The following is a 26,730-nucleotide window of genomic DNA, read 5'->3' as shown; positions in this document are numbered from 1 at the left end:
TTTATAGGTATGGATGGATGCAGGTACTCAGATCTTTTTCTCTTATGGAATCTGTTTGGGGAGTCTCACAGCCCTTGGCAGTTACAACAAATACAACAACAATTGTTACAAGTGAGACACTTTATTATGTAGTCCTGTATACATACACATACAGACAGCCACACAAATCAGCCAGTCATTTCGAGACCATACTCTATGAAATGGTAGAAGCTAATGGTCTAATGGCTTCCAGAAAGAATGAAAGTAATGGCCCAGGAAAACACATTTGCACATAGCCACACCTTAAAGCAGTGATTTTCAAATAGTGGGGCGCCCCCCCCCGCGCACAGCAGAAGCAACAAGCTACGTGATGGCAAATAAACGACTCCGCAAACAAGTAGTATTCTAAACAAGGAGCCGAGCAAGGAGGCGCTAAGCGCGCTAATTGCTAAAATGAATTGCTTCGAAGGACGCTCGACTTTTAAAAGAAATCTGACTCGAACCGTGTTTGGGCGGAGAGCCAGCAGCTATGAACAGAAATGTTGTATTGCACATTACATATCGAAACATAAAATAAGACGACGGCTTCGTGAGCAATTTAGCAGACGCTCTCAGCTGGAACTCGGAAATGGCTGTCATCACAACAAAGAGGTTCGACGTCAAACGTATTGTAAACAAAAAAATGTAGAGTAAACATATTAAAACTTTTGTTTAAAACCCTCTGGCTCTTTTTGTCTTTTCTATATTATGTACGTATCAATAACTGTTTGGTTTGTTCATGTTAATAAAGTTAAAAAATACAAAACAAAAACAAATAGTAAATATTTATCATCTCATCAATATTTGCACCACAGAGTACTGAGTTTCGAGATCCTCACAATAGACGTTCTCAAAATATTTTTTTTTATCAATTTAGCTTTGTTAAGGGATATTTTATTGACAATCTAACATTAATATACAAAGAACATGTACTTTAGTACGAAAAAAATTGTGGTGGGGGGCGCGAATTGTTTTCTTCTTGGTAGGGGAGAGGGTGTGACAGAAAATAATTGAAAACCACTGCCTTAAAGAAAAGCCTTTGCTACCCAATTTCCCACACTCAACTTAGTTCAACTTAGTCATGCCCAAAAACAGCCAAAACTTAGCTTTCGCCTTCTTTTCACAGCTGAACTACAATGCAAGACCATCAACTTACTTAGTACTGTTGCTAAATGCACTTGAGTACACATTGTACCGTGTTCCCTCACTTTTTGCGGATGATGTGTTCCAATTGGGATTTTGCAAGCAATGTGGTGTCTAGTGTTCATGGACTCTGCTTCTGTAAAACAAATTTCCCCTTGAAAAAGTCCAAATTTTTTGACTAGTCCGAATTTGAAGGAAGAAAAATAGCATAAAATAAAAACCTACAAAATAGCAAGGTAAAACTGCAATAGATGAAGATATGGTCACAAATGAACATCTGCAATAGAATGAATCTGCAATAACCGAACCGAGAAGTAGCATGCTAACATTGTCCTTTGTTTTGTGTACAATTTGTCATCGTAAACATTTAATTTCTTCCTTGTGGATGTGTCTGTGTACAGGGACTCGTACCTTCTGTGCCTCTTGAACAGTACTACCAGTTTCCTGGCAGGGTTTGCCATCTTCTCAGTGCTGGGCTTCATGGCGGAGGAGCAAGGAATAGATATAGCTACTGTGGCTCAGTCAGGTGATGACACAACATCAAATGCACATCAAATATATTTGGTTAGCCTTTTTATAGTTATCTTACTACTCACTAGTGGGCAGTGGGATGCTTTTTGTTGTGCTTTATGTTGTGTGCACAGAAGAAAAGGTCCATTTGCCCTAAAGTAAAGTTTTTCAGTCGGAACTCTCATCATATTTCACATCTGCATATCGCAACTGTTGGTGTAACGCAGCCACGTTCAGAGGATCAACGCTGGCTCTTTGCTGCTTTAGAGTTACTTTGTTTGATATACAGTAATCCCTCGCTATATCGCGCTTCACCTATCGCGGCTTCGCAGATTTTTTTTTACAGTGGTATTGTGCTCTGTATAGTGGCCCCTTGGATTTCGAATAAGGACACAGAGAGTTTCAAACGGGTGTCGATAATCTTTCATCTCTGAACAAGCATGTTCAGCATTCTGCACTGTGAAAAGTACAGAACAACAGAAAAACACTAATTGTAATAGTAGTTTCACAAATAATTCACATCTCAATCATGTATACACAACACTCCGGTAACGGCAGAAATGAACTTTTCTTGTAAGCTCCGTTAATCAGTGTGGGCAGTCGAAGGTCGTTCTGACTTGTCCGTCGCGGCTCATTTTATCCACAGCTTTCACTTTCATTCAAGTATTCACACAGACCCAAAGGAACTCTTTCGTCTTGTTGTATTAAAAGTTTCACAATCCAGTACAGTGAGCAATGTTGTTCAGTACAACAAATGGATAACATCTACTTGAACGATGACAGTGCTTCTCAATTATTTTCTCTACCAAGAGGAAAACAATTCACGCCCCACCACCCTGCCACCATTTTTTTTACATTTTGTATTAATGTACATTTCCTTTGTATATTGATGTTAGGTTATGTCAATAAAATGTCCCTTAGCAAAGCTAAATTGGTAAGAAATAAAATTTTGAGAACTATTATTGTGAGGATCTCGAAACTCAGTACTTTGTGGTGCAAATATTGATGATATGATGAATATTAATTTTACGTTTGACATCAAACTTCTTCGTCGTGATGACGTCATCCGTTTCCGTGTTCCGGTCTGAGAGCGTCTCATAGATTGCTCACGTAGCCGTCGTCTTGTTTTATATTTCGATACGTAATGATTGCAATACAACATTTCTGGTCAGAGCTGCTGGCTCTCTGCCCAAACGCGGTTCGAGTCAGACTTATGTTAAAAGTCGAGCGTACGTCAAAGAACTTATTACTCTGTAATTCATTTTAGCGATTAGCACGCTTAGCACCTCCTTGTTCGCCTCCTCGTTTAGTACGCTACTTGTTAGTGGGGTTGTTTATTTGTTATCACGCAGCTTGTTGCTGCTGCTGCGCAAGGACTTAGATATAGTAGAAATAAAGCGCATACTCCTGCGACGCAAGATAGCTTGGCGGCTAGCATTCTAGTCGTGCCGAAAGAAATTACTTAGAGGACAATGAGCGGCAGGGTGAAGCTTTTTTTTTTTAGGTCAGTACTGTGTAAACTCGGGGCACAAACCGCGCGTTGATTATCTATTGTTTAGCCGTACTACGGCGGAAAAAACGCATGTCGACCCCAGGGTCACACGCGCCCCCCTCAGCATCGCACCGGTCAAAAGCTGTTTCGCTTCCACGACTACCAGCACTGTGGTGTATTGTATTGTTTTGTGAACGACACTGCTGTACATGGGACTGATTCGACTTGTCTACAACTGATCTCCGGTTACGCAACGGACAGGATATATTGCGCATGTGCTGTTGCTTTGTATGTGATGTGTAGCAGAGGCAAGTAAAAGCCACCAACAAGCTCGCAGTTGTCCCACGTTTATTTTGTTCCACTGAAGGACACGACACGCACATCGTCTAATTTTCACACCTCACGCGCATGCGCAGTCAATCACAAATCAGAATTGTCAAATTAACGACACATTTATTTACAACACAGTAAATTATAAATTCTAAATCCCATAGTTTACCTATAAGCACTGAACATGAATCTTTGTAAATTCCAAACATAAAATAAAACAGCACAATAAGAACTGGCTCTTACAGCTCCTATAAACTCAATACAAAGGAATTTCAGTTTGCCATCCAACTAATAATTTACATTGTTAATATATTTAACATTTTATACACTACCACCTCGTTCCGCTCTCCAAGGGCGCTAGTTAACAGTTCCGACAGTTATCTTGCCTTAGCTTGGGATACACATCGAGATTCTGCACTACGGACAATGTAAAATAACGAAAAATCACAATGTCAATTATTTCCCAAAACAATCAAATTAATGGTCTATACCTAGTGTGTGTTAATATAGGTGTCTTTTTTTACCACTTCTCTGTCAACATATGAGCACATGTCTCAAAGTGAAGCAACCCGGAAGCTGAATAACAAAAAAAGGACCACAACTTTCCATCTACATGCACAAACAAACCACAACAATGCATCATATCAAATGCATTGTAAAATAATAATAAAAAAAAAAATCTTCACCTCTCGCGGGTTATTTTTGTAACGTATCCCCCGCGATAAACGAGGGATTACTGTATTCTCCTGATTTGTGTCCTCCCAGGGCCTGGCCTGGCCTTCATCGCCTTCCCCAGAGCTGTAGCCATGATGCCTCTTCCCCAACTCTGGGCCATCTGCTTCTTTTTTATGATCATTATGCTGGGGCTGGACACACAGGTGCGTAGCAGACACACACAGGGTCACTATGATATACAGCTTTCTTATGTGACGTGCCAGAAGCAAACAAATTGTCAGACATCTTTCTCTGGTGCAGTTTGTAAGTCTGGAGGCGCTGATGACATCTGTGACCGACTTGTACCCCCATGTGATCAGGCGCGGCTACCGCAGAGAGCTGCTGCTGATGTTTATCTGCGTCGTATGCTTTTTGATCGGGCTGATTATGGTGACGCCGGTAACATGACCTCAGTGTGAACGTGTTGAACTAACCTGGCACTTCAAATTTCATGACATTGAGCAGTCGACTTTTTGTATGCATCTGTGTCTTTGTCTTCCTGCCGGCGATGCAGGGTGGTCTGTATGTGTTCCAGATATATGATCATTTCTCCTGCAGTGGAGCCAGCCTGTTGCTTCTCTCCATCTTCCAGTCTATTGCAATTGGCTGGATCTATGGTAGGAAACAGCACATCCAAGCATTCAAGTCATATGTTTTTAGTGCTCATGTGTTTGAGTCCGTTGAAAATTCAACATAAGACATACTAGAGAGCAGGGAGCATAATGACATAAAAAACAGTTTTTGTTATTAAATTACTCACACACTCTAGCTTTCCACTTCCTCCCTTCCATGGACATTCCACTCATAGTCAGTAGACCGAACATGGCCGCAGGTTACCCTCTGTTGCAAGGAGACTGGCTCAAAGCCAGGCCCTTGTCTGTCTCCTCTGGACCCTCGACCAGCCCCTTAAACCCACTAAACACCCCTCCCCCACCCCCTCGCCCACACAGTCTTGTGGCCCCAGGGAGCCACTATTCTAGCCAGACCTGCCCAGGGACGAAGCGTTTTTAAAAACAACTCTGACATGGTGGAATAAACCATTGAGACACAAACTGTGCAAGAACATACCCTGTCATGTCAATTAAGGCTAAAAATGCAATAAAAAGAGAATTGCACTTGCAGATGATAATGATTAAGAGAAACATTAGTTGTTTATACTATTGCAACTCAACACCCAAAAAGCTTTTTTTCTGAATCCCTGCACAAGTGAATGGTGCAGGGCAATTTAAGCTCCACAGAACTGTATGCTCGTTATTTTATGACGATGTTAATTTCTCATGTCAATGACAAGTGACCTTAAATTTTGAGCCGTGTAAGGAGAACAACAAAGTCCTGAAGCTATGCCACTCAGCCCTTATGGTTAATCACAAGCCCAAGCTCAGTGCTTTATTGAATTGCACACTCGTTAAAGGAAAATGCATGTCTTGTTTCGAATTTTATACGTGACTTTTTAAGTACCTTTTCTTCTCATTATAGTGGTAAAATATATTGTAACTAGTATTTAAACCACAACCACTCCTTTTTGGGGGGCGTGAAGGTGCCGAGCGCTTTTGTTCAAACATTGAGGACATGACAGGTCACAGTCCCCTGCTTCTCTTCAAGCTGTGCTGGAAATACTTGACGCCAGCCGTGTGCACTGTAAGTGACCTGCCCTGAGTAATAATGGATATATAATTAATATTTTAAATATTATTTGCTTCCCTTTTTTTCTTGTAAAACCCTCCATTGAGTGACTTTTAGGCTACCTTTCTATTCTCCTTGGTTTGTTGGTCTCCACTGAGCTTAGGAAATGGCCTGGTCGCTCCAGGTTGGGCAACAGCATTGGGCTGGCTCCTCACCTTTTCCTCTGTGTCTCTGCTCCCAATTTGGGCCATCTACGCACTCGCCATTACGCCTGGCACCCTCACACAGGTTTTGTCTAGTCCTTCAGTAGCATGTGCTACTTGAGTCTGAATGTTCTTGACGCATATTTAACTTGTGTGTGCTTCTGCCACCCCATAGCGCTTTCAGACCCTGTGCAAACCCACCATAATTTCGCCACAACCCTTGCAGCGCCATCCCGTGATTTCGGCCGCCTACAGCTCTGCAATTCACTTCAGCGAGAAGCCAAAGGAAGTAACTGGCAACATCATTTGAGACCACGTTGGTTAGGGGCGGTTGGTGAAGAGTGTGCAGTTGGTTGGGATCAGTGACCTCTAAAGTTATGCTCACCAAGCATATACCATTTTGTTCAGTTTATTAAGGTAGAATCATTCTTTTATTCTTTTATTTCATGGTGCTTTTTTTTCCAATTCTCATTCTTAAATGTTTAATATACTAAAATTAGCAGGTAGATGCACTGCAGTCCAGTAATTTGTTGCTAATCACTTCTGTGCAAGAAAACTTAGTCAAAGCATTTTTCGTTTTTTGTTAAGGGAATGGTGGAATATTAGCATCTAACCCTGTACTGTGTCATGTTAATTTACCTTTATTGAAAAAGTCAGTGGATAACACCCTTGCCCGGGTGTGATTTACATAGCACAATGCAGTTATTGCCATAGTTGCTGAAAACTCAGCAGCTGAGTAGCTGGTCAATGATTTTTGTGGTATTTCCCTTGACCTTTATTACTTCTTAACATAAAAAATATGCATTGTTTATTATTTCTTTGGGTTAATTTCTACAAATTTGGTTGTGAAGTTCCACATGCTGCCAACAAATGCCTGCCGTTACACATCCACAGTCGACTGACTGTGCCCTGATCTTCACTTCTGTGAAGTCAGAATGCATCGTCAATGGGGGAAAATTGAGATTTTTTTTTTTAATCCATGATATTTTACGTCCCTCCTTTTACATGCAATTGAATTGTAGATACAGCCAAGAAGGTTTGTATCCTGCTTTATTTGGACACTTCCTGCTTAGAATCCTTTGTGTGCCTTATTTTGTGCCTTGGGTTTTGCATCAGCCTATTGTAAAATGTTTGCCAAAGTATGAAGTCCTTCACTCAGTTTTTTTTTGTTTTACTGTGTCTGAAATTACGTAGTTCAGTGTACAAAACCTTTAAAAACGTGAAGCTAAGAAGCCAAATTGTCAACATGACAGATTTTTTTTAAGTAAAAAAAAATAACCCACCCATCCAATGACATCAAGATAGTTTTGATGTATGATGAATAGACTGTCTGCCCTGTAACTGGCTGGCGACCAGTTCAGGGTGTAGTGCGCCTTTCACCCGTAGTCAGCTGGGATAGGCTCCAGCACCCTTCCGCGACCCTGTACAGGAAAAGCGGTGTGGATAATGACATGACATGAATAGACTGACATTATTTTTGTGTTGCTGTATTCACAAAAAAGTTCGATATTTCTCATACTTCTAATTCTAATTCTAATATTGTACTGTTTTGTTATTGTCTAAAACTGACAAGAATGTTAAACTTGCAATTATATTACAATAATATTGATTCAATATGTGAAAGAATATTTTAAATCTGTATAAATGGGCAATAATTCCTGAACGATTGTGAAGTGATGTTTTAGTACTGTGACACCGAAATTGTGTGTGTGAGAGAGAAATAAATAGACCTTTTTTGCAGCTCTTAATTATGTATGCATAAAATCAATTTATACACACGAACAAAGGCGTGCATACTGTGTTTGTTCTCAATTTGCTATCAAGAATATCTGTGATGGTGGCTAGAAATGAAACCTACAAGCGCAGCCCCTCTGCTTCTTGCCAAATTAACAGAGGCTTGGAACAGCGAGAGAAGATACACAAACTCATTTTAGCCGTTTTGTAAGAAGCATGCAGAGTCTAGTTTCCCTCATCTAATTTTCATCCTTATGGAAATGCTGGTTTTAGCAATCATGAAAGCAGGTTGCAGAGCATTCATATGTGTATTTCGAGTAGCTGGAGCGGGTAAAGGGGTTCTGACAGCCCCACTTGCAAACAGAGCTTGGCTGTTATGTAAAAGGATCGGCTTGTCAATGAGGCGTATTGGATTCTCTCCTTTTCCAGTCACATTAAGCGATGGGCTAGTTCCATACACGTGGCATGTCACATGGAGGGCCCTCCATAGTTGTTTTGGTCTTGTGCCGTATGCAGCATGCAAGTTAACGTGTGTGTTGAACGGGGGGTGTAGTTATGTTGGCGGTTTATGTCCATATGATTGCCTTGGCATACATCTCAGTCTCAGATGATAGGGATTAAACATCAACCAATGGGTGAGTGTGAGATATTCATAGAGGGAGGGGGTGACCATTGTAGGGATTCAATCCAAAACGTGCGTGTGTCTGTGCAGTGCCTCTGTACATGCATGCAGACAAGCATCTGCCTGTCATTGCTGCCTGTCATTACTGATCAAACATCCTCCATCAGACAAGGTTCCCATTTGCTTTAGCTTTACAGACTACTTTTACTGTGGTTGATACAATCGACAGTTTGGTGTGTTGATCAAGCATTTAGCAGTAGTTGACTCGAGACAAGACAGGAGGATGAAATAGAGATGGGGAATGGGGGGGAGCAAGATTGCCAGTGGGGGATAGATTGCATAACAGTTTAGTGAATTGGACATGCATTATACCTTGATACTAGAACCACTGTGGTGGCCACCATCTGAATAAAATAAGAGGGGAAAAAAATAGTCGGCCTTAACTGTAATGAGAGATTAGTTTGTTGCTCCTAGAGCCACTAAAGTTTAACAAGATCACAAATTCCATAGAGAAATGTTGGGCGGACTCCCACAATTCCACACTTTTGTCAAGCAGATCGTACGGAGGCAGAATGCATTCTTGGGGGTTTGGGACGCGATCATCTTACAGTAGCAGCACACAGTGTTCCACGTTTGGCAATGCAGCTCACATCCTCTTTCACACCCACTCCCTAGCCCTACATCTCTCAGTTAGACAAGCAAAGGTGGGGCTTCAAATTATAACACCAAACTGCATGGGATCTCATCGCTTGATGCAACAATGGTAAGGTAATATCGGCACTGCAGTTTCTAATGCTATATGGAGGACTCACTCTCTATTGGTCAGTCAGCAAATGAGCTACAGTGCAAAACAAACCACTCAACCCTTTGAAATATGCTTGGACCCACAAGGGGTCAAACTTGATTGATATTTACTTTTTGGTATTTTTTTTTTGTCCCTGTATGGCCCACTCCAAGAAAACGGTCCAAGCTCCGCCAGTGACAAACACGTTTTTCCTTCTGTAGGAGCAATGTCGAGGTTCCTCTTCGCTCTCTCCCCTCTCAGCACTTGAGTGATTTGAGGAAGAGCGCTAGAGCGAAGGGGTGGGGGTGGAGGAGTGGTAATTGAGCGCAAAGGGGCAGGACTTTTCCTCTCTGTGTCCTATTAAGAGCAAACTTTGTGATTTTGTTCTCCAAGTTCAGCCCAGACTGCACAGAGTTTCTCTGTGCTTCGCCTTTCCCCCTCCATTCCCGCTTCTCCCTGTGCTTTTGTTGACGTTGTTTTACAGGACATGGCAGGATGCGCTTTTTGGACCAACAAATAAGTTATCACCTCAGCTCATCCACGGTTCGTTCGCTCGTGATTCGGACATTATATAGCGTCTAGATGCTGCACTGTGTGGAATGAAAAATGGTGGTGTCCCTTGGTGCTGCGACCGGTGGCATGCTTTGGCTCTGTCTACTGTTACTTTGCGTGCTGCAGGAGTTGGAACATGGTGCAGGGGTCTCCGTTTTCCGTGGTTTCTATCTCCCACCCGCGAACGGCTCGCTCCTCACACCAGCCAGGAGGACGGATGGGCTCGTGCAGACTATTGACCGGATTTATAACGGAGGGGGGAAGGCGGGGTACCTTATCTACCTGGATGGGAGTCGCTTTCAACTGGACATGGAGCGTGATGAGTCGGTGCTGTCGCATCACTTGAGCCCGCAGTATGTCCTCGCTATGATGGGAGGAAGCTCGGAGTCATTGCAGCGCGACTGTGTGTATCGCGGAACGGTGAACACTAATCCTGAGTCCCTGGCCGTCTTCAACCTCTGCGGCGGAGGTCTGGAGGGCTTCTTTGCTGTGCACGGCGTGCGCTACGCGGTCACACCGATCGTCCGGGCCAAGGGACACGAGCACGACGCGCGCGCTCTGCAGGACAAGGACGCGAAACACGCCCTTCACGTGTTCACGCGCGAAAGCTTCACTTTTGAAGCCGCGCGCGATGGTCGCGGGAGCTGCGGGACTCGCGACGGGCGCAGAGGACGCAGGGACGCGATGGGGAAAAGTCGGCTCAAGAGTCGCGGGATGAAGACGAGGTCGGGCAGGGAGAGGCTTTCTATGGATGATCCGGGCGCGAATGGGCGCAGATGGTTGTGCCGGCTCGTTCAACTTGCATCTGCAGACAGCCTCATGCGACGGAAGAGGTCGGTCTCTCGCGCCAGACACGTGGAGCTTCTTCTGGTGGCGGATGAGACCATGACCAAGAAGTACGGCAAAGACTTAAACCACTATCTCCTCACGCTGGCCTCCATCGCGTCCAAGTTGTACGGGCACGCCAGCATTGAGAACCCCATCCGGCTATCAGTGGTGAAGGTCACTATGGTCACTGACAAAGACAAAGGGCTGGAAGTGTCCAAGAACGCAGCGGCAACTCTCAAGAGCTTCTGCAAGTGGCAGAACCAGCAGAACCCGCTCAACGACGATCACCAACACCACCACGACGCCGCCATCCTCTTCACTAGGCAGGTAAACAAACTTCCTTCACTTGGCTTCCCATCTCAAGGCGCCGGGCCGCATGTCCTCCAGCCCGCGCGGCAGCTGAGCGCCCAGATGCGATGCCAAGGCAACGGAATAACGCCACCCGATCACTTGTTTTGATTTCGATGGCAGGCAGCTGCTTCTTTTTGCCCACTGGGTGATATGCTGCTCATTTGCGCACACATGAAATTTGCTGACATGTCTCTTTAGTTTCCTCGTGATTCAATGCGTAACGGACACACGTGGAAACCACAGCAAGTGGTCAATGTTGACTGTCAGATTGGTTGACCCTTTGAAACGCAGTCTGGTAAACCTGCTTCATACATGCCCCACCCCTGTCTTCTATGTGGTCAATTTTGTTTGCTTAACTTTGCTCAGCATTTGTGAAACAGTCATAAAAACTGTATGTCCCGTGTGTGATGTTTTTCTGGGCCGACTCCTCTGTCTTTAGCCTACCCCCCCAGTCCCCTCACAGCGTTCAAGTCTCAGAGGCTGAGACCTGAGGTCTTTGCTTGCTGGCCGTACTGATAAATTCTTCGCAGGTATTTTAAAACTAAATGCAGGGTGCCAGAAATGTCAATAAAAAAATCCAAGGCAGTCTCCCCAGCCATGTATTATCCTCCCATCACTTCAGTCTGCACATTTTTCCTGGTTACTTTTACAGCATCTGTCAGCTGAGGCTGTCAGAAAAACAAACACAGGCTGTATGGAGGCCACACTAATTTACCCTTTCTTTCACACAACTTCTCTCCACCTTACCTCAGACTCCCTCGTTCACTACTGCCTGCACCACAGCCACACCTTTCTGCTCTTATTGCAAGCATCCGGAGTATTACTTTAGATCTGTAAAGGGTATGTGTTGTGTTGGTGCCGTCATTCATTGGCAGAGGTGTCAAAAGAAGTTGGCAATGAGTCCAAATCCCAGCGTGCCAACCACCTACAAGTGGTGTTGGCACTCCACCTGCTTGGGCAAGCCCGCACTGGTGACTAGTGGCTGCAGGTAGCGGCACAGAAAATAAAAGCTTGAATGCAACATCTGGGGTTAAGAGCAAACAGTCAAACCAGATGAAAAACACCAAACCAAACATGAGGGTGAAACCTGAAAAGGAAAAAAAAAACAATTGCACTACAAGATTGGGGTCCTAAATATCACAACATTTTACAGTTTTGTGGAAAAATGTATGTTCTTGAGATATAGTTTCAGATAAAATTCATAATCTTGAGAAACATCAAAATGATATACCCTGCCTTTTGACTCATGATCATGACATCATAATTATTATCTGGAATTTTAAGCAATTGTTGAATGTCTGCTGTGGACAGCCTCGAACACAACATGTTTATGAAGTAGTCCACAAGTAATTGGGGATCACTGTACAGTAAGTACAAAATGCTCCAATCCATAACACCAGGAAACTACACCCATTAATTGTACATGCAAACAACTTAAGTTTATCATATGAATCCTGAGGCCATAAAGTGTTAAGGTCCATGATGTTGTACAGTTGGCGAGAGATGTCATCCTCACTGGAATTCCACTCCCACAAGACCCAAAATCTTGACCATCATTCTCACTGTTTCTTGTGAAAATAACGAATAATTTGTCAACATCTTTGACATTGCTCATCCTTTTCCATGAACCAAACAGCTCTTCTGATATCATTCCTTCACTCCACTACCTACAAATACGACTTAATTTTCATAATATTACTACTTTAATCTAAAAAAATGCCAATTTTGTTTAAAAAAAAAAAAGCACAACTTTTTCTCAAAAATCTTTTATAATTTTAAGAGGATGACTTTTTCCCTGTTGCCCTAATACTCCTCGTGGCTTTGCACTTTTACCCATCTATCCATCCATTATCTAAGCCACTTCTCACAAGGGTTGCGGGCATGCTGGAGCTTATTCCAGCCATGTTCAGGCTGTAGGCAGGGTACACCCTGAACTGGTTGCCAGCCAATTGCAGGGTACACAAAGACATAAAACCATCACTCACAAACACATCTAGGGGCAATTTAGCGTGTCCAGTCAACTTACCATGCATGATTTTGGAATGTGCGAGGAAACCGGAGTACCCGGAGGAGACTCACGCAGGCACGGGGAGAACATGCAAACGCCACACAGGAAGGCCGGAGCCGGAATCGGACACTGCGGCCATCATGCTAACCAGTCGGCCACGTGCCGCCGTGCACTTTCATCCATTCAAAACAAACAACATTGGTCTGATTTTGTCCATCCAACTCATGTATGGATGTGACATTTTCACACCTAACACTGTACACCTCTGTGGAACCTTTTCAATTTCTTCATAACTGAGGCACAACAGGCAGGTTAACACCATCATGCCCTGGAACCTATAATTGTTATGATCAAATGTTATCAGCTGTATGTTTTCAGACAGTGAGTGTAATGGCTGCACTTTCATGACCCCTTTATTGGGTTCATGCCCTACGTGAGTCGAGAAAAGCAGTCACCTTTTACAGCACTGTTGACCCCTGACCTATTTGGCTCTGACAGCCCATCCTTGAGATTCTTGGCTTTGTTTGAGCACTAAAATTGCTGTAATTTTAAGCTGTCCATCAACATGATGGGCAGACCTGCACATCTAAACACTGCAGGAAAGTAGTGTGAAACAGGAATGCACAAGCACAAGGTTACTGTTTCCCTTGAAAGAGCACTGCCAGGAAATAACTGCGTTTGGCTCAGGTGTCCTGTACCCAGCTGCATTGTGGGTGAAAAAAAGAAATCAAAGAATTTCAGTATGTGAGACAAGGATATTTGAACCATTTTTCAATCATCTGGCTATTTCACTTCCCTGTAGATTTTGGCTGTACTGTCAAAAATAGCGAGTAAAACAGAGCTTTACTTTACATGTGAAAAAATACAATAACATCCTGTAAGGAGGCAGCACAGTTGTAGAGTGGTTGGCACATCCTCCTCACAGTTTTGAGATTCCTGTTTTGAATCTCGGCTACAGCATTCCTGTCTGGAGTTTCTACTTGAATTTTAAAAACATGAATGTTAGATTCATCGAGCAGACTAAACTGTACATAGGTGCGTGAATGGGTATGATTGCCCGCTGACCAGTTTAGGGTGTGCACTACCTCTCACCTAAAATCAGTTGTGATAGGCTAAAGCTCGCCCGTCACCCTCATGAAAAAGAGATTGAATGGATTGTTATCGCATTATTGTGGCCCGAAACATACAAACAGTCCACTGCTGTGATGGAATGATTGCAGCAAGGCAGCCCAAAGCAAGCCGTACGACAACCACTTTACAGCGACCCGACCCCAGTGCAGAAGGTTAGATGCTGCTGTGACAGTCAACAATGTTTCAGCTACACCACGGCACCGGAAAACTGCTGCAGAATGTGGACAGACGTTAACGTTGCTCCTGTTTTCTTTCAAATATCACTTTGATATTTGGATGGACATTGCCTGCTGGTGCTTGCAATTATCCTGAGACAGATCAAAGTCTGGTCTGTTGCTAGATGTTATCTCAGGAGTCAAAAACTGACCAAAAAATTGGGACATATTTGGGATCAAGTGTGGCATGGTGGTAAATGCTAAATAACTGTTTAATATTATGGGATGCCCTCTGTGCATATTTCCTACCCCGCTTTGCACATCTGCTGACTTTATCCACATAGTTATGTCATTTAACCCTTTACATGGAATTTGCACGAGTGTCAGCGACTCCTCCCTTTCCTGTGCACTTGACAAACCCACAACCCACCACGTCCATGAGTTTTTGTCTACATCACAGTGTACATTTCCCAGCTCTTGCCGCCGTCGCAGACGGCCCCTCTATTTGTTTTAGCTGTTCTTGATATTTCACACGTTATACACGTCTGGCATCTGTTGACAACCTGCAGACAGCCCTCGGAGCCCAAAGCCTCGACCCTGGCCAGCGGGCACACCGCATGAGCCTCACCCTCAGCTCACCGTGATGCATCAGTGAATTTTAGCTGCTTTTCTTTCAGAAGATCGTTGAGCCAATCAATTATACTTGCATAAGTGCATCCTTAAATCTAGTTCTATATAATTTTTGCCGAAAAAGTTTCCTCACTCTTTTGTTTGTTAGCCCAGAAAAAGTACTTTTCGACTACAACTTCTACCACACATTAAGGAAGGACTGCATTTTCCGAACATCCATTGTTGTGGAGATCCAAATGGTTAAAGTTCAGCTTTGGCGGTGGTCTCCACTTGATTGAGTCATGCAATCAGATGTGTGGTGTATTTTCAGTGTCAGCTAAACTGGCTTACTCAAACTTTTAACATGTGTGTCTGGTTGACTCTTTGTTTAACTCAAATCTTGGCTAAAACCAGTCAGGCTCTCATGCTTCGGCACACAACCCGCCTGACTTTCTCACCCAGCCTGACACCTGTTCCCCTGTTATTTCTGCCAATACCTTTGTAACTCTATGCCCCAGCCACCCACCAACCCAGTTCTTCTCTTTAATTTCCGGCATCACCCCATCCCAATTCGTTGGATACATTCCTTTGATTTGTTCCTTTTTTTTTAAACATCTTTTCTTTCTCCCCTGTCTATTTTGAAAGGAAAAACAATATTGGGATCAAAAGCAAGGTACAGTTTCTATTTTCCATCTTTTGATCCATGATTTGTTCTGAAAACACCAGCTTTCACACCATGGTCTTTGATGGTTTGGTGAAGAAACAACTACAAAAGTAATGGGGTGAAAGAGTGAAAGAAACTTTATATACATCCCCACTGCTAGTATCAAAACAACCATTATTCTCGTATGCACATAAAGAGAAACAATGGCACTCAGTGGGGAGAATTTCCCCTAATTGTGTGTTCAGCAGTTACTGTTTCTATTTTGCTCCATTGCACATCTTCATCCTGTATATTTCCTGTGAGCACATGTACTGTATTTGTTTGCATGAACAGAAGTAATGTACATCTGTGTCTTCATGTGTGTGTGTGTGGTGTGGTCCCACCCAGTCAGTCAAGTGTGAGTGCATAACACAAGGCAGTTTGTTCCTAACTGGTTCACCCAGAACGGGTAAACACTCTCCCCGTAGAGCTTCTCCGCTGCAACCCAGCAGGCCTGTCAACACCACTTAACATAATGGTTCATCGTCACAGGACATGCATGTGTGTGTTTTCTTTTTTCCCCACTTTTTGTGCACATGCAAGGATGTTTGTCTGCATACGTTCATGTGTGCACACATGCCATTGCTCTGTGACAGATTAACCAATTGATCAGTGCATTCGGTGTGCTACAAACAATACAAGTTGGCGCTGCGAAATTGGCAAATGGTGGTGGAAGAAAATATGAAGGGGCAGTAAATATCAAGTCCTTGGGGTGCTTTAAAGTTTTTGTATTGCATCTTTGCAGGACCTCTGCGGCCATCACTCCTGTGACACCCTGGGAATGGCAGACGTTGGCACTATCTGCTCTCCAGAGAGAAGCTGTGCTGTCATTGAAGATGACGGGCTTCATGCCGCATTCACAGTGGCACACGAGATTGGTAAGGATCGAAGTTGTTAAGTTGTTAAGACATAAACAGAGATACCGACCAGCTCAGGCTTGCTCATATCTGTCAGCACCTCTGTGGTTGTTGAATAACACTATTTATAACACTAGTATTACCCGAGCGCTCATTGTGTATTCTTTTCTCATTCTTGCTGCATGTGTAAACCTGTGGCATAATTTCTTGCCTCCATCAACCGTACATAACATTTAAATTCCTTTCCTCGTCTGCCTCAGGCCATTTGCTCGGTTTGTCCCATGACGACTCCAAATTCTGCGAAGAGCGTTTTGGCGTGAACAGCGACAAGAGGCTCATGTCCTCCATCCTCACCTCCATTGATGCGTCCAAACCTTGGAGCCGCTGTACCTCGGTCACCATCACAGACTTCTTTGATGATGGCAACGGTGAGTGTTTTAGAGCATCTTCTTAACTGATCAGAAGCAAACATCTGGAGTTATTTTAAAAGCAAAATCTTATTGGAGCCTATTAAATATTTATTATCTTTCTGCAACTTGCTTCCTTGTGAACTCCCACGGTATCTATCACTGAGCAACAAATGTTATTGTACCACAGCCAAAGCTCATATAGCCTACCTACGTCACCATGGCTATTAAGTATAGTGTGGAGTAATGTTCCACCAGCATCACCTTATGCTTGACTGTGTCCCTGTTGCAGCCGAGTGTCTCCTCGACTTGCCCCGTCAGCCTCTGTTGGGTCCCGAGGAGCTCCCGGGGCAGAGCTATGATGCCGTGCGCCAGTGCCGCCTGGCTTTTGGGCCAGAGTACACCGTGTGCCCTGGTATGGACGTGTGCTCTCGGCTGTGGTGTGCAGTCATTCGCCAAGGACAGATGGTGTGTCTGACCAAGAAGTTGCCAGCTGTGGAGGGAACACCCTGCGGGAAGGGACGCATCTGCCTTCAGGGCAAATGTGTGGACAAAACGCGCAAGAGACATTACTCGGTATGGGGTGACTCCATTTGAAACTTTTTGCCATTCCAGGGAAGCCAAAAAAGCTTAATAAGACTTACACTTTCTTTTCTCCTCTGTGCCCCAGTCATCCAACCATGGCAGCTGGAGCTCTTGGGGTTCTTGGGGGTCATGTACCAGAACGTGTGGAGGTGGAGTACAATTTGCCCAGCGGCTGTGCAACAACCCTCCACCACGAAACAACGGGCGTTACTGCACTGGGAAGAGAGCCATCTACCGGTCCTGCAATGTCATACCGTGCCCACCAATGAGTGAGTGCAGCATAATGTATTTGTATCGGTTGAAACCATAATACAAAACAGAACGTTTCTTTTCATGCCGTCATCCTGTAGACAAGAGTTTCCGTCAGGAGCAATGTGAGGTACGCAACGGGCCTCAGACAGATCCTAAAGGGGTGAAAACCTTTGTTGAGTGGGTGCCCAAATATGCTGGAGTTCTCCCGAAAGATGCGTGCAAACTCACGTGCAGAGCGAAAGGAACCGGTTACTATGTGGTGTTCTCGCATCGGGTGAGCTATTAGTCAAAGAAAAATGTAATGGGACATATTAGTAAAACAAAGCATTTTTTGGAAGGTGTTAAATAAACTTTTTTCAGGTGATAGACGGGACCGAATGCCGTCCTTACAGCAGCTCGGTGTGTGTGAAGGGGAAGTGTGTACGGACAGGCTGCGATGGCATCATAGGCTCCAAACTTCAGTTTGATAAGTGTGGCATATGTGGAGGCGACAACACAGGATGCATCCGGGTTGTGGGCAACTTCACCAAGAAAAGGTAAGAACACAGAAAAATTCCAAATTCATTGCAAAAAAAACATCCTCTTTGGGATGTTTTTGTTGTTTTTTTTTTTTGTGAGGATGATACACAGATGATTTTGTACAGAAGTGATAAGTAAAATTTATCTTGACTACATTTTTATGATCTTACATTTTTCTCATTGAATCAATGTTGTTAAAAACACAGTTTCTTTTGTTCTCGAAGTGGCAGCTAGTGTTTGACTAAGGGGCAGTACAAGAAAAACTGCCTCTTTTCTTCAAGTGAAATGCAAGGAATCAAATTATGGTCATAGAAAGCGAACAGAAATATGTAAAAAGACATACAAGGCAACAGAAAACAAGCATGTGACAGTAGGCCTCAAAGAATGCGTCTACATTTGACAAGGCATGGAAAAGCAAAATTTGCCAACTGACTGACATACACTTGCCGGTTTTGCGTTTCTATTGCCATGAAGACTCTCATCTGTTTGGTATTATCCGTTTCCCACTAAGATAACTGAATCTCTACTTTCCCTCTGACAAACAGTAAGGGCTACACTGATGTAGTAAAGATCCCTGCTGGCTCCACTCACATCAAGGTTCGTCAGCACAAGGCAAAAGATCAGAGCCGCTACACAGCATACCTCGCCCTACGGAGACCCAGTGGGGATTACCTCCTCAATGGCAAGTTCATGATCTCCACCTCCGAGACGATCATTCCGTTCAATGGCTCTGTGCTTAACTACAGTGGCTGGAGTCAAAGGGATGAATGGCTCCACAGCATGGGCCCCGGGGCCCTCCAAGAAGCCTTGGTAGTCCAGATCCTTGCGACCGATGCTAAAAAGCCCCTGGATGTTCGCTATAGCTTCTTCATGCCACACCGAACAAATCCACAGCAGCCACCAGCACTGCTTGTCCCAGGCTTGAATTTGGCCCATATACAGGGCACTACAACGGACACAACGAGAACCACCACCAGTAGCGCCACTATCCTGGCTCCAACGCCAACTACAGCTTCCAGTCTGTCGACGCCACCGCCAGAACCCCAATGGGTGACAGGAGTATGGATGAGCTGCTCAAGGACTTGTGACAGTGGTTGGCAAAGTAGGACAGTTCAGTGTAAGGATCTAGGCGGGAAACTGTCCAAGGGATGTTTGCTGAATTCTCGTCCCTCTGCTTTTAAACACTGTCTTGTGAGAAAATGTTAAAATGGCGGGGAAAGGAGAACAAGACTGCAAGACAACAAAAGTGATCCTATAAAAGTATCAAGTGGGATGTGAACCAATGGTTTTATGACACGATCCAGAACCTTCATGAGGACTATGAATGTTGGACCAAGTCTCACAGGCTCTGCTTAAAGAATGTCACAGAATCGCAGTTGCAGGGCACAAGTAAAGCGAGGACCCATTTGTTTTGGAGTCAAGGACTTGTGTTGCATGTTGGTGACTCAACTTTGTTTCAGCATCCAAATGTGTTTTGTCTTATGTCATGTCTCGGTTTGTGTGTGCGAGTATGTATGTTTGTGCATGTGTTAGTATGTTTGTGTCATATATCTTCCTAAATCAGGGAGACGCATGTCCTTTGCCCTCCAGCTTACTTCAATGCTTTGACCATCAGCTAACCAGGGATGGGGCAGATGTTGACCAACAATGGACGGGGAAACCCACACATTCTGTGTTTATATGGTGCTTTACAGTATGTCCATTCTGCACAATAATATACTACAAAAATTAGGGGAAACAGCTATTCTGAGGGCGAGACTTGCTCAGGTTCTCGAAGTTCCTTCGCTCTGCAAAAGCTCAGAAAAATGTTCTTTCTTACAACATGTTGATCTCAGAGGGGTAAAGTAACCATGACTCCAGGACTGTCAGATTGACATTCTTCGAGGTGAAAGACGCATCGCTTATTTTGCTTCATTTTTTAAGTTTGCGTGTATGTGTGTTTGTACGTCTGCTGGCATGAATTGAGAGTGAAAGCAAAAATGCAAACAAAGACAACACACTGGGAAATTTCCATTGGTGTGCACTGCCTTAAGTGGGATACACACATACTGATAAAGGGACCAAACATTTCCCACCACTTCCTTACAAAGGCAGTATGTGTGGTTTTCTCTGTTGGTTATCTCAAGCACACCACACATGACAAGAGAAGACACACAATGATTTCATTCCTCATCGTGTGTGGTCACTCATATTTTACAAAATTGGTCAAGATGTTCAAAAACAGTTTGTGTGTACCTGCTTTACACATTGCAATTGAACAACTCAATGTAAACCTTGAGCAGTGGATGAGTTCAATGTTTGTTGTTGCTATTCAAAACAATTTGCAGAGCCATATGCACATCGGTAAACCCCATTGAAACACACACCAGAGGAAAGCCCTCTCGCTGAACAGCAAAAACGGCACTGAGCTTGTAATTTATTATTTGGACAACTGCTATGTGTGAATAACAAAGCAACAAGATGATGTTTATTTATTGTAGGAATTTTGTACCAGATTACTATTTAATTTAGGACTATCCAGAATCCTCACTGTAAGGATATAGTGTTTCATTTCTAGTCGTGGGATGTACATAAAATATCTATATTTAAACATCTCGCTGTCTGTGCTTATTTTTTTTGTTTACATTAACCTATACAAACACTTGACAGAATAAGACAATATCCACTTTGTTTACTCTCTGAATGGCTAATAGAATATAATTGATTGTGACACTTCTCCATCCATCCATCCATCATCTGTACCACTTCTGCTCACAAGGGTCGCAGGGGATGCTTCAGCTATCTTTGGGCAGTAGGGGGGCTACACCCTGAACTGGTTGCCAGCCAATCGCAGTGCACACACATTGTCGAACTACCAACCACACTCACACTCATAGCTCGGGGCAATTTAGAGTGTTCAATCAACCTGCCATGCATGTTTTTGGAATGTGGGAGGAAAGCGGAGTACCCAGAGAAAACCCATGCAGTCACGGGGAGAACATGCAAACTCCACAAAGTAAGGCCAGAGGATCGATTCCATGACCTCTGCACTGTGAGGCCATTGTGCTAACCAGTCGGTGTGCCGCCTGTGACACTTCTCATATACTGAAAATCCCAGTAAGTTCTAAATCTACTAAACTTTATTCTCATATGCACGTCGCTTATGAGAAGGAAATGTTAAAGGGGAATGTGTGCATGCACATTAACTACAATGTGTATTTGTTCTTTTGCATTACTTTTTGCTGTCTCCATTGCACTGTTTGATCTTAAAATTAACAAATAGCAGCTCCCTGCCAGCACTGTGGTCCAGTAACACATCTGCAGTCGAAAGTTCCCGGGATCGGGCCTGGATCCGGAGTTAAGCAGTAAAATCCACCCGACTTTGTACATCTCAGTGGCCGGCCATTTTCCCACTTAATGTCAACTGAAAATGACATTACAGTTTCTCATAGCTCAGATAGCGTACAATCATGGCGCAATTTCAGAAAAAAAGGTGAGCCGCGATTGGTTGATACCTGAGCCTCGGGCAACTGTGATGTTCTTTTCCGTCCACAGGCGGTGACAAACTGGCCGCCCCCTGAAGTGGCTGAAAACGGGTGGATTTTGCTGCTTAACTCCTACTCCACACACATAATAATAATCAGAATGCCATGTGTACACTAGTGAAAGCACATAGAACATATTATTTGGGTGTTTGACTGCCCCTTTAAAACATCTAACATGGGGGTGGGCGATATGGCTGAAAACTATATCGGTAGGCATGTATGCCATATCGGTCGATATCGATATATATCGAATTATTATTATTCATATATATATATATATATATATATCCATCCATCCATCTTCTGTACCGCTTCTCCTCACAAGGGTCGCGGGGGGTGCTGGAGTCTATCCCAACTATCTTCGGGCAGTAGGTGGGGGACACCCTGAACTAGTTGCCAACCAATTGCAGGGCACACAGAGATGAACAATCATCCGCGCTTACACTCATACCTAGGGGCAATTTAGAGTGTCCAATCAACCTGCCATGCATGTTTTTGAAATGTGGGAGGAAACCGGAGCAAGCACGGGGAGAACACACAGGATGGCCACGCCTGGTGCTGTCTCTCACTGTGAGGCCATCATGCTAACCAGTCGGGCCACCGTGCCGCCCATATATATATATATATATATATATATATATATATATATATAATTAGTGCTGACTAATCACACTTTTTTCATTGTTAACTCATAGTTAATCGTACATTTTATTCATTTAAAAAAAATCTCTTTATTCATTGTAAAAAAAAATCCCTCCCTTTGTATATTATGTATATAATTCAATATTTTATTGAATTGTAATACCTTTAATATATGAGAATTTATTTTTTTGTTTTTATGCAAATACTTTTTTTTTAATTGAAAACATAAAACATTGGATTCGAATCACACAATGCCACACAAAACAGCATCACAACAGCCTTTCTAAGATCAAATTGGAGTAATATAAGATATATAAAATGCCAACAAAGTGCAAATGAAATGGGTCAAAATAATGGGCTGTCATACCGAAGTAGTTATGGTTACTGAGAGACGTCCAGTAATCACCGGTGAACGCGTCTGCTTCCGCCTTCTCCGCTTCCTGCACGTTTTGAATGCGGGTTGCAATAGTGTATCTCGAGGACAATTTTAAGTGCACGCAATGCAAGTATTTCCGCAGACCTTCTTCTGCCACGATACTAACACGCAGTGGCCACCCACTTTGCTATGGCTTCGGCGAGTCTCTTTTTAGTTGATCCATCCATCGGTTCCTGTCGCAAATTATCCATGGATGCCTGGGTTTGACAAGGGGCTGGAGAATTCGCATCAGCCGATGTGCTTGGCCATCAAATGGTGTTTTAAACTGGACGTGCCACGATGGTAGTTCAGTACACGATGGCAATACACACAAATGACTTTGCTCTTATCAATTACACCATTCGGTAACTTTAAAAAAAAAAAAGTTGCCGTTCAGAATTTAACTTGCGTGATTTTTACCACTCGGCATGATGCTTTTAGTTCTATAAACTGGCGAAAACTCCGCACAGCAAGCTCATGCAGGCGTGTCCTAAATTTCGCGAACACCCAGAAGGTCGCTCAGAACGAAAACCTCACAGGGGGCTTCACCGGCCTGCCACAACGACTACGCAGGCCATCCTTTAGTGGTGCAGTTGAAACCCGGTGGGCAGGGGGGTCAGGCGAGACAGGAGCGGGAGCACGACACACAACGCCGTCGCGCGGAAGTGAGGGCGTGGACTTTGGAGGGCGACCGCGGCGAGGGACGTGGGCCGGCAACAGCACATCGCCTGCAACCAAATGAGCTGGTTTTAGCCTATCTAACGAGACGCACTACCTTCGCCCACCCATATCAAGCACAAAACTCTTATCGCCGCGCTCCAGCACCCTAAACGGGCCGTCATACGGTGGCTGCAAGGGCGAGCGGTGGGCATCGTGGCGCACAAAAACAAAACGGGCTGACATAAGCGCGGACGGCACGAATACCTTGGGAACACAGTGGTGAACCGGTGCAGGGCTCAGGGGCCCCCCCGACAAAAAGGAAAAGGGCGGAGCGTCCGAACCGTCTGGCAGAAATTCACCAGGTACGCGAAGCGGCTGACCGAGCACCAACTCAGCAGGAGCGGCGTTAAGACGGCGCTGAACGTAAGCCGAGCAAAATCCATGGCAGACGGTCAACCCAGTTACCGTCCGATAACGCAGCTCGCAGCGCAGCTTTAAGTGACCGGTGAAAACGTTCGCACAAACCGTTAGCCTGCGGATAGTAGGCAGTTGTGCGGTGCACGCGCACACCCAACGATACTGCCAAGGCTGACCAGAGCTCAGATACAAACTGGGGGCCCCTGTCCGAGGTGATATCGGACGGCGTGCCAAAACACGCGACCCAGGACGACAGAAACGCACGGGCTATATCCACCGAGGTTGTGGAGGACAGAGGAACCGCCTCTGGCCACCTAGTCGTCCCGTCCACCATAGTGAGTAGGTGAGTAAAACCTTGCGAAGGGGGAAGGGGACCTACCAAGTCCACATGCACATGGTCGAACCTCCTGGCCGGAATCGGAAAAGGTTCAAGGCTCGACCTGGTGTGTCGGTGGACTTTGGCACGCTGACATGCTACACAGGCCGCTGCCCACATCCTGACGTCCTTACGAAGCCCGGGCCAGACAAACTTGGCCCCAACCAGCTTGACCGATGCACGGACGCCAGGGTGTGACAGGGAGTGGATCGAATCAAAAATCTGGCGACGCCATTCCAACGGAACCACAGGACGAGGGCGGCCCGTGGACACATCGCAGAGGAGAGCAGTGCCACCACCCTGCAACACCACCTCCTCAAGCTTAAGAGACGTACTCACTGCCTTGAGGTTGCGGATGTCAGGATCGACGGACTGGTCGGCAGCCATTTCCGAAAAATCAACCCCGAGCTGGACTGGACACACGATCGCGCGCGATAAACAATCAGCTACAGGGTTACACTTACCGGCCACGTGCCGAACGTCTGTCGTAAACTCTGAAATGGCCGCCAAGTGCCGCTGCTGACGGGCCGACCATGGTTCAGTAACCTTTGACATCGCAAACGTAAGTGACTTATGATCCACGTAAGCCGTGAAACGGCGTCCTTCAAGAAGGAAGCGAAAGTGGCGCGTCGCAAGGTACAAAGCCAACAACTCTCGGTCAAAAACACTATACTTGCGTTCGTTATCCCGCAGCTTACGACTGAAAAACGCAAGAGGCTGCCACACATTTGCCACGAGCTGCTCAACCACTGCCCCAACAGCTATATCAGAAGCATCTGTAGTTAAGGCAACTTGCGCAGTCGCAATCGGGTGGACCAGGAGAGTCGCACTCGCCAAGGCGTCCTTAGTTTGTCGAAAAGCCTGTTCCCGCCGCACAGACCACTCGACAGTATCATTAGCTTTCTTATTTTTCAAGGCATTGTAAAGAGGATGCAGGAGGTGGGCCGCACGCGGGAGAAACCGGTTATAAAAATTAACCATGCCCAAAAACTCCTGCAGCGCCTTAACTGAGGCCGGGCGGGAGAAATCCACCACCGCCTTCACCTTGGCGGGCAAGGGGACCGCGCCCTGTGCTGAAATCCGGTGGCCTAAGAAATCGATCTGAGCCAGACCAAATTGACATTTCGCTGGGTTAACGATCAGACCATGCGAATCAAGACGCTTGAAAAACTCTGTTAAGTGCGACAGATGTTCCTCTGGTGAAGGACTGGCCACCAGAATATCGTCGAGATATACAAACACAAAGTCGAGGTTGCGCAACACAGAGTCCATCAATCTTTGAAAAGTCTGTGCTGCCCCCTTCAGTCCAAAAGGCATGCGCAGGAATTCAAAAAGACCAAACGGGGTTATCACCGCAGTTTTGGGCACATCTTCCGCCTGTACAGGCACCTGGTGGTAACCACGGACCAAGTCCACTTTTGAAAAAATGGTGGTGCCCGCCAAACGGGTGGAAAAGTCTTGAATGTGTGGAATGGGGTAACGGTCATGCATAGTCACATTGTTAAGGCGACGAAAATCACCACAAGGCCGCCAGGAACCATCACTTTTAGGCACCATGTGTAAAGGCGAGGCCCACGGACTGTTAGAACGCCTCACAATCCCCAAGCGCTCCATTGTAGCAAACTCCCCTTTTGCTATCGCCAATTTGGCCGCGTCAAGGCGACGCGCGCGAGCAAAAACTGGGTACAACCGTGGGTATGAAATGCTCCACCCCGTGTTTAGTGCATGCGGTGGAAAAAGCTGGAGTCGTTAGGGAGGGAAAGTCTGTCAGCAGGCGCTGATAAATGTCACCCGATGCCAAATAATTCGCATGCGTTAATGGCCCGAGTCCCCCAGCCTCACACGGAAAAGTAGCAAAAGAAACAGGGTCAATCAAACGGCGGTTCTCGACATCAACGAGCAGTCCATGTGCACACAGAAAATCTGCGCCGATAATGGGAACCGTGATTGCGGCAACAAGAAAGTTCCATGGGAAATCACGTCCATGGAAGCACAGAGTCACCAACCTGGAACCAAAACTGATGATGGGCGAGCCGTTAGCCGCACACAGGGGTGGTCCGCAAACGCCGCCCGCCTTGTCCACGGCGGAGGGTGTAAGCAGGCTGACTTGCGACCCGCAGTCCACCAGGAAACGTCTTCCAGAGGACGAGTCTGTGATGAAAAGCAGCTCGCTCTCTTTGCCGGCGCCCACAGCCACTACTGAACGCCGGCGTTGGAGTTTCCCGGAGCCTCGTAGGTGCAGGGAGGGACACAACGCCGAGCCTTGGTGCCAAACCGCTGATGGAAGAAGCAGAGAACCTTCTCACGACGCTTTCGAACGACCACTCCGGCCACCGTTGACGGATCCACGTCTGGTGTCGTCCCAAGGGTGGAATCGGCCGCCACACTTTGCACGGCGAACCGTCTCGTAGCCAGCAGAACTCGATCCGCTTCCTCAGCCAAACCTCGATAATCGCCGGTCGCCAGACAAGCGGAGTTAGCCAACACCGCGCGCACCGGAGATGGTAGCTGTCGCAGGAAAATGTGCGGGAAAATAAAACCGCCCTCATCCGAACCCAATAGCGAC

General features: G+C 45.3%; 2 protein-coding genes across 4 annotated transcripts in view; both read left to right on the top strand.

The window, feature by feature from the left end:
• Positions 1–7,781, top strand: part of LOC148340948 (sodium- and chloride-dependent GABA transporter 2-like) — a 30,280-nt gene extending 22,499 nt beyond the window's left edge. For both annotated transcript variants that reach the window (XM_088291519.1, XM_088291518.1), the window contains 8 exons: positions 8–111; positions 1,563–1,687; positions 4,259–4,371; positions 4,469–4,606; positions 4,722–4,824; positions 5,745–5,845; positions 5,948–6,118; positions 6,209–7,781. In XM_088291519.1, the coding sequence (XP_088147645.1) occupies positions 8–111; positions 1,563–1,687; positions 4,259–4,371; positions 4,469–4,606; positions 4,722–4,824; positions 5,745–5,845; positions 5,948–6,118; positions 6,209–6,343 (990 nt within the window). In that variant the 3' untranslated portion in view covers positions 6,344–7,781. The remainder of the gene's footprint in view (positions 1–7; positions 112–1,562; positions 1,688–4,258; positions 4,372–4,468; positions 4,607–4,721; positions 4,825–5,744; positions 5,846–5,947; positions 6,119–6,208) is intronic.
• Positions 7,782–8,756: 975 nt separating this feature from the next.
• adamts5 (ADAM metallopeptidase with thrombospondin type 1 motif, 5 (aggrecanase-2)) lies at positions 8,757–20,722 on the top strand. Of its 2 annotated transcripts, XM_088291288.1 has the most exons (9): positions 8,757–10,880; positions 16,256–16,388; positions 16,628–16,795; positions 17,067–17,350; positions 17,445–17,628; positions 17,710–17,885; positions 17,972–18,147; positions 18,676–18,812; positions 18,877–19,096. In XM_088291288.1, the coding sequence occupies exons 1-9, from the start codon at positions 9,780–9,782 to the stop codon at positions 18,942–18,944; spliced, it is 2,427 nt and encodes an 808-aa protein (XP_088147414.1). In that variant the 5' UTR covers positions 8,757–9,779; the 3' UTR covers positions 18,945–19,096. The 2 variants fall into 2 exon arrangements, with proteins under 2 accessions (XP_088147414.1, XP_088147413.1); XM_088291287.1 differs by having other exon boundaries at positions 18,676–20,722.
• The last annotated feature ends 6,008 nt before the right edge of the window (positions 20,723–26,730 follow it).

This window comes from Idiotropiscis lumnitzeri, chromosome 3, assembly GCF_059441095.1.
Source record: "Idiotropiscis lumnitzeri isolate Australia: NSW breed Sydney's pygmy pipehorse chromosome 3, RoL_Ilum_1.0, whole genome shotgun sequence".
NCBI lineage: Eukaryota > Metazoa > Chordata > Actinopteri > Syngnathiformes > Syngnathidae > Idiotropiscis > Idiotropiscis lumnitzeri.
This window is presented reverse-complemented; position numbering and strand designations above follow the sequence as displayed.